Source organism: Echinops telfairi, unplaced genomic scaffold (assembly GCF_000313985.2).
Source record: "Echinops telfairi isolate 266 unplaced genomic scaffold, ASM31398v2 ScPeMD7_7425;HRSCAF=8463, whole genome shotgun sequence".
NCBI lineage: Eukaryota > Metazoa > Chordata > Mammalia > Afrosoricida > Tenrecidae > Echinops > Echinops telfairi.
The window spans coordinates 577,008-584,439 of NW_022111325.1; the positions used below are offsets into that span (position 1 = coordinate 577,008).

General features: G+C 54.5%; 2 protein-coding genes across 6 annotated transcripts; one reads left to right on the forward strand and one right to left on the reverse strand.

Moving 5' to 3' along the window:
• The first annotated feature begins 15 nt into the window (after nt 1-15).
• On the forward strand, nt 16-5,390 carry CREB3L4 (cAMP responsive element binding protein 3 like 4). 4 transcript variants are annotated; one of them, XM_045298444.1, is made up of 9 exons: nt 16-62; nt 205-386; nt 795-1,041; nt 1,134-1,255; nt 3,818-4,158; nt 4,274-4,342; nt 4,467-4,551; nt 4,709-4,805; nt 4,941-5,390. In XM_045298444.1, the coding sequence occupies exons 2-9, from the start codon at nt 213-215 to the stop codon at nt 5,132-5,134; spliced, it is 1,329 nt and encodes a 442-aa protein (XP_045154379.1). In that variant the 5' UTR covers nt 16-62; nt 205-212; the 3' UTR covers nt 5,135-5,390. The 4 variants fall into 4 exon arrangements, with proteins under 4 accessions (XP_045154379.1, XP_045154380.1, XP_045154378.1 ...); XM_004714631.2 differs by lacking the exon at nt 16-62 and having other exon boundaries at nt 178-386; nt 3,818-3,910; nt 4,052-4,158; XM_045298443.1 differs by lacking the exon at nt 16-62 and having other exon boundaries at nt 152-386.
• On the reverse strand, nt 2,115-7,416 carry JTB (jumping translocation breakpoint). 2 transcript variants are annotated; one of them, XR_006680858.1, is made up of 7 exons: nt 7,263-7,416; nt 7,069-7,106; nt 6,811-6,893; nt 6,228-6,307; nt 5,558-5,843; nt 4,797-5,315; nt 2,115-4,304 (listed from the first exon to the last, which is right to left on the reverse strand). XR_006680858.1 is itself a non-coding variant. In XM_004714633.2 (5 exons), exons 1-5 carry the CDS (start codon nt 7,343-7,345, stop codon nt 5,687-5,689), a joined length of 441 nt encoding a protein of 146 aa, XP_004714690.1. In that variant the 5' UTR covers nt 7,346-7,416; the 3' UTR covers nt 5,525-5,686. The 2 variants fall into 2 exon arrangements, 1 of the variants encoding a protein (XP_004714690.1); XM_004714633.2 differs by lacking the exons at nt 2,115-4,304; nt 4,797-5,315 and having other exon boundaries at nt 5,525-5,843.
• Nucleotides 7,417-7,432: the final 16 nt, after the last annotated feature.

Here is a 7,432-nt window from a genome sequence, read left to right on the forward strand (position 1 = left end):
GGGGGCCTGCTCGGCTGAACCAGAGAGATAATAAGGCTGGAGGTGCGATCTGCAGGTGACAGGTGAGGGTGGAGGGAAGGAAGGAAGGGGGGTAATGGAGGAGGGAGCTTGAGGCACCTTGATGCTGAGGTGGGGTGGAGAATGGGGATGCTGTAATTTCTTTTCCCTCCCCCCCTGCCTTTCACCCCCCTCCCAATCCTCCAGGCAGGAAGATGAACTTTGGAAACTCTGACTTGCTAGACGTGTGGCTAGATCCCCTAGAAGATGTCTTCTCAGCAGGATCCTGCCTGGAGCTGGGACCTCATTGTCTGCCTCCAGAGCTCCCAGGGACTAGGCTCCCTGAACAGGGCCTGCAAGGCTGGGAGGCCACCGGAGGCCTTGGCTGCGTGAGTGTGATGGACAGGGTTGCGGGTAGGGTTTCGACACAGCTCTGTGATTGGAAGCCCCAAGAGGCTTTGGCGTCTCCTTGAACAGAGGTGGGAGAGAGTTGTAACTCTCCTCATGCCCAAAGAGAGGAGGGATGGAAGCTGAAGGGTGAGGGATATAGGTTTGATGTCAGGTTTTCAGGCAATTCTAATTCATAGCCAGCCTATATATAGGATAGAATAGAACTGGCCCCAGAGTTTCCAAGACTATAACTCTTTAGGGAAGCAGAGTGTCTGTCACATGTAGAGAGGTTGAGGCTTCAAAGCCCTAACCTTGCAGATGGCAGCTAAACTCCTAACCACTGCGTCGCGTCCCCAGGTAGAACTTCCAAAATTCTTCCCAGGCACACACTCTCTCTCTTACTGCAGGGTCTTCAAGAGAGTGAGCCTGAAGACTCCCTGAAGCTTTTCATCAATCCCAACGAAGTGTACTGCTCAGATGCATCTCCTGGCAGTGACAGTGGCGTCTCTGAGGACCCGGGCCGTCCAGACAGTCCCCCTGCCCCCAAGGCCTCCAGTTCCCCTGCCCTCTATGAGGTTGTCTATGAGGCAGGAGCCCTGCAGAACACGCAGGGGGAAGCTGGGCCAACTGTAGGACTCATTTCCATCCGTCTAGGTCAGTAGTCTCTGTGGGAAAGGGACAAAGGTCTTTCAGGTCCTGCCCTGGCCTATCCAATTCTTTTCCTTGGCTACCTCTGTCTCCCTCAGACCAGTGGAGCCCACCATTTATGATGCCTGAGGCCTGCACGGCCAGTGAGCTGCCATTTGATGCCTATGCCCGCATCCTGCCCAGCGCAGGCACCATAGTCTCAGTGCCTCCTGCCACCCTGGTGAGTCTCAGGATCAGCTGGGCCAGCGTCCCCCGATACACTGATCTACACAGATGAGGAAGAGGGGGATGATGGAGGGAGTAATGGATGATGAGCCCCACATTTGGCCCAATTTTTGTGGCACAAGACCCGAAGACTAGGGAGATGCAGTAAACATCAGAATCAGGAAGGGACAAGGAGTCGAGTGAGGTGTGTCAGTGAAGGTGAGGTGAGTGAATCTGGGCACATGCCTCGGAAGCCCAGACCTTGTGTGCACTGTCTGCGTGGCCAGAACTACTGTTTCAGCCTTAGGTCAGGACACAGAAATGGGACAGGCCCCCTGGGACTCCAACTGGTTTCTGGGCACAGGATGGAGAAGCAACAGCCACGGTGTCTCCACTGGCACAGCTGCTCCCGAGGCACCCACTGGCCAGAGCTGCAGGGGAACCAAGTGACCGGTACAGCAGCTAAACACCTCAGGCACGCTCCCAAGGTTGGCTGTGCTCAGCTCACAGTTCCTTCCTTTACCTTGGAAAGTATTGCATCCAGAAAGGTTGGGCACAGGTTTTAGCCTTCCTGAAAATCTAGGACAAGCAGCTATGTATCTTAGAACCCTAGAATCTTGAATTGAAGGAACTAATAAGTTTGCTGTTTCTAAGCTTGGGCATGTATCAGAAATACCTAGAGTTTATATATTTCTTGGTTGCAACTAAAACCTAACCCTTGTTCTGAGACTTTGAGGTTTTAATTAGGTGGATTGGAAAGAATACCTCTTTAATAGTCCCACCAATCAGACACGGGAGTTGGAAGAAATAGAAGAAAAGGTTTGGCCAACTCAAAAACTATCAGGATCCAAAAGCCAAAGCAAATACCTTTAAAATACTTTTGAAGAACAAAGTTTTACTATGAATTGGGAGGCTTACAGAGCAAATCAGTTCTTGATTCATACACATTGTTTCATGTCATTGATGGCAAGCCCAACAATGTAACATCCCTAACCCCACTTCCTCCATTCCTGTGGCCATCCTTCTCCTTCTGAACTTTATCCTTGAGGAAGCGTTGCCCTTTTGATCCCAAAGGGTTTATTTGAAGGAACGCCTACCTCCCTAATGTTAAGGTTACCCTGATAGAGCTGCCTGTTGTTTGGCTACAAAGTGAACCAAAGGGCTGAGTTCAGTTCCAGGACTGAAGAATGGCAAGGTCCCACCAGTGTCTATCTGACCAGGAAACCTGGTCTATTTGATGACTTTTTTGAGTTTTATTCCACGTTTCTCTCCCACTCTACGCAGGACCTTCTAATGTGATCCATTAGGGAGCAGTTGGTCATGGTAGGCGGTCACCATCTAGATCTCCAGATTTTAGGACTGGCAAGGTTGATGATGTTCACGTGGCTCATTAGCCCACTGAACCAATTGTTTCCATGCATCTTTGGTTTCCTTTTTACCCCTTAAAAAAAACTTTTTATTTATTTATTTTTTTTCCTTTTTACTCTTTTTCATCCAGATGGGGACCTTGGAGGGCCACTCACTAGCTTCTGAGACCCCATCTTTATTGATTATGTGAGTGCCAGGTGATGTTGGCCTTGTAAGCCCTCAGGCCCCATGACGTTCCCTCCAGGTTTCTGGTTATGTCTAGGGCGTTTCCCTAACGTGGTCCCGTGTACCCCGGCACACAGGAGGGCGCAGGACCAGGCAGTGCGTCCTTCGGTTGTGCATCCGGTTGCTGTGACTTGGAAGCAACCGGATGTCACCTAACAGCAGCAAGCTCCATCACATTCACAGAGAGGCTCACAGCACAGGTCAGCGCACGAGCACAAAGAGCCTCTATCCACCATGTATCTTCTGGGGTACAGTCCCACACCCCTTCAACCTCCATGTCTGCTCAGGCATCCAATCGTATTGCAGGACTGTGTACGTGACAGTGATCGCCTCTGTGGCCTGTCACTCTAAAAGCAAATTCTTCTAGGAAGCATAATCTGACAAAAATGAATATTAGTCAAGTTACTCAGGGGATGGGCTCAAGTCCAGCACAGACGCCATCTACTCTGTCAGATACCCTGCAAGGAGTTGCTGGGTCTGGCTACCCTTGAGGTCCCTTGTCTGAAAGCAGGCCGAGGCTCAGCCCTTCAAGGCAGGCTCAAACCTTTGGTAGAATGGGCAGAGCCCTGGGGTTGGCAGGGAACTGGATCGTGAGCTGGTCAAATGAAGCTAGTGGCTGCCAGTGTTTCATCTGCCTGCTGGGCGACCGAGCAGCAATATCACTGTGAGTTCTTCCAGGTCATCCTCAGGGAGACAGACCAGAGCAGGCTCAGCCCCTTAGCTTGCTCAGCATGCCAAGGCCCAGGATCTAGGAGCAAAGGATATGCCCAAAGCTCCTCGGCTCTTCCTTCTCAGTCTCAGGTCCCTGGCTTGAGGTGGGGGAGAGGACTCCGTGTGGTAGGAACTTGAGGTCTGAATTAAGGTCTCTGTCCCTGCCCTCACCTCGTGAGACACACTACCCGGAATGAGGGCGGGGAAAGCAAGCCCAGTACTGAATATGAAATGATCTTCTCCCTGCTCCCATTTTCTCCGGTGCCCTCACCAGCTCCCATGTCAAACACTGTTTCTGACGGAGGAAGAGAAGTATCTGCTGGGCCAGGAAGGGGTCTCCCTGCCCTCTCACCTGCCCCTCACCAAGGTAACGTGTTCCCTGGCACAGGGAGCCCAAGTCAAGGCTCCCCCATGGTTGCCTAGGAACCAGGATTCCAGAGCATGGGTGGGGGGCTGGGGAGGTCAAGGATCCAGGACTGACACACCGCGGGCACGGGTGGACCCTCAGGCTGAGGAGAGAGTCCTCAAGAAGGTCAGAAGGAAAATCCGTAACAAGCAGTCGGCGCAGGAGAGCAGGCGGAGGAAGAAAGAGTACATCGATGGACTGGAGGGCAGGTACGCTGGGGCCTACCTCTCTGCCTTTCCAGGGCCGAGTCTGGGGCCCGCACTGACAGACAAAGGCGGGGCTCACAGGATTGCCCGGTTTTGTCCCATCTTTTCACATTCACAGGGTGGCTACCTGTTCTGCACAGAACCAGGAGCTGCAAAAAAAAGTGCAGGAGCTGGAGAGACACAACATGTGAGTGCCTGCTGGCGCGCCTGAGCGGTGCGCATCTGCTGGGGGAAGGGGTGTCACACACGGGGGTCTCCTTCCTGGGTGCTAGTTCCTAGGAGAGACTGACTCCTCACTCTGCCATTTCCAGCTCCCTGGTGGCTCAGCTACGCCAGCTGCAGGCGCTCATCACACAAACCTCCAACAAAGCCGCCCAGACCAGCACTTGTGTTCTGGTATCCTAAGTCTGTCCACTTCCCATCTGCCCCGCACGCCCATCCTGATATACCTCCCCTTGCCCCCAGCGGCCCTCTCACCCCAGTGATTCCAAACGCCAGACGCCGCGTCCACTCTGCCCTCGGCTCAAAGGGCCTCTCATGTCCTTCCTTCCAGATCCTTCTTTTCTCGCTGACTCTCATCATCCTGCCCAGCCTTAGTCCCTTTCGGAGTCCACCAGAAGACGGGCCCAAGGGTTACCAACCTGGCAGAGGTAAGCGGCCAAAGCAGGGAGGACCCGATGAACGAGTCGGGGGTTGTCTTCTCCACAGTAGTCAAGCAGCCGGAGGGAGGTCCTGGGTCTGAGCGGAGCATTCGACTACTGCCCTCTTTTGTTGTCACCCCACAGTGACTTCCAGAAACATCCTCACCCACACGGGCATGCCAGGGAATCCCGAGGCCTTATTGGGGGAGTCCAGCCCAGGGGGGCCACCTGGGACCCAGGATGCAAATGACTCCACCAGGACAACGTTTGAGAGGCAGGGAGAAAAGCCCAGGCCCGGCCGGCTCCTCCGAACGGTGCTGCATGCAGATGAGATGTGAGCTGGGACAGCGGCCACCCTCCTGTCTGGCCTACACCCCAAGCACGATGAGGGTGCCAGGGCTCTCCCATGGCTTGCCAACACCTGGATGTCCACTCGGTCTTTGTTCTCAGGGCTCCAAATCACGTGGCACTGCCTTGGGGTGGGCACCTCGAATACTCCATGGGTCTTCGCCTTTATTTCTTTTGGGGGGAGAGGGTTGAGGGAACACAGAAACGTTGTTTGGCTGAGAATTAAACATTCTATTTGAAATGGTATCCAGGACGTTCTAAGTAGTAGAAGAGGAGGGACTATAGGAGCTTGGTGACTTGCTTTAACGTTGCCACCCCTTACCTTCTCGGCATCCCATGCCCTGCTGCCTCAAACCGAACTACAGCAGGAAGCAAACCACCGGTTTTACTCTTTTATTCTGCTCATTGATCACCTGGAAGAAGATGGTGGAGAAGAGGGCACTACCCCAGGGTTCTGAAGAACCAGGGGTCCCAGTCACTCCGTTCCCTTTTCTCTGTCTGAGGCGGGGTCCTGAGTCATAGGAGGCCGGGCTGGGATGTGGCTATATGGATTCGATTTGCTTCCGGACCTTCTCCAGAGCCTTTCGGTCCAACAGTCTCTGACGAAGGATGACCAGGCAAGCGAAAACCAAGGCTAAACCCAAGACAGCCCCTTCGAACTTCCAGAACAAGTGTTGTTCCCTCACTGCTGAGCGGCAGCTGAGGGCAAGAAGCAAGAGTTATTTTCAGAAAAAAAAAGAATGAAAAAAAAGGCCAGCTTCCCTCACGAATATCCCTTCCACTTCAATTGAACCAAGAAAAAACAAAAAGGGAACGAGGAGATCAGAGTACACGAATCCCTCTCAAATCCAGTGTTTCATTTATTCCCTAGTGAGAGAGGTATTACCTCGTTTTACTAGGGAGAAAATATGGCTGCCAACATGGTGCCGAGGACTTAGGTTTAAGTCACTTGCCTCCAAATCTCCACTTTTCCCAATAAGCTACCTGGAGACCTCTATACCAGAAGAAAAGGGACCATGCCCCTGAAGTCATGGGGCAAGGAAGTGACCACAGAGGTTTTGAAGGAGGAGGAGCAGCACTTGCCTTTTGAATTCATTCTTCTTGGAAGAGCTGCATGTGATTTTCTCTAGGTAGCCTGTGGAGCTACATTCAGCAATTGTTTTCTGCGGGGAGGCAGGGGGTGAGGTGTTAGCAAGGAACATGTTAGCAAGGGACAGCAGCTGCCAGTCCTGGGGCAGGTACCTAGGGACTAGGGCTCCCGAGCTGGTAGACAAGAGAGACAATGGCAGGTTCTGATGGGGAGGGTGGTGGAAGTGGTTGCCCGATTGCTGTGATCGTTAGGTGCCCTCGGGTCAGTCTGGCTCCACGGATGCCCAGGTACAATGGAACAAACACTGCCCAGTGCTGCGCTGTCTTCCCAGTGCTGACACTTGAGCACGTGGCTGCAGCCCTCCCGTCGAGGTATTTACTAGGGGTTATTGAGTACTTCAGGGGCCATGAGCAACACACTAGGAGAGGGGGAACAGACTACAGACCCTGCTGGGTTAGAAATGCACAGCATGTGCTTGTCAGGAATGGGAGAAAACACAAGGCCATTCGAGGGCACGCTCAATAAGATGGGGATGGGGATGGGTTAGTTGCGAGAAAGGGGGCAAAACATACTCACCGCCTGGAAATTAGAACAGGGGGCACATTCTTCTGACACCACAAACTCTTCCACCAGCCAGCATGGCACGTTGGAGGTACTCCCTGAAAGGAGAGGGCAATGCCAGCCCCGGCCCGGACAGCGCAAAGGGCTTCTCGGGGGAGGCTCTGCCCAGCCGACCTCCCAGCATGCCTCCCCTGCGGTGCTGCCCTTCTCCACCCGGGCGGCGGGCAACGGGCAAGCGGAAAGCCCAGCAAGCCGAGGGTGGGCCACACTGACCTGACTGCTTCTCCTGCGGCACTGGAGCCTCTGCGTGGCTGCAGGAGAGGGGCAGGGGTCGGGAAGGAGGGAGGGCAGAAGTCAGAAACCCCATGCCCACGGCCCGGGGACACCATCGCCCCCAGTTCGGGGGGCGGGACGAGCGAGCCCCTCCACCAGCCCCGCTCCCCTTCCTCCGTCCCGCAGCTCGCTACCTGCAGGTCACGGTGAGCGCGCAGAGCAGCCAGCAGAGGCGGCGGCCCAGGGGGAGGCCACGCCTCCCCGCGCCCGCAGGCATAGGGGGGTCAGTGTCCCACCGGTCAGGACGGAGGGGGCCCGCGTGACGGCTCTCGTGCCCCCGTCCTCCGGATGGCAGAGGCGACCC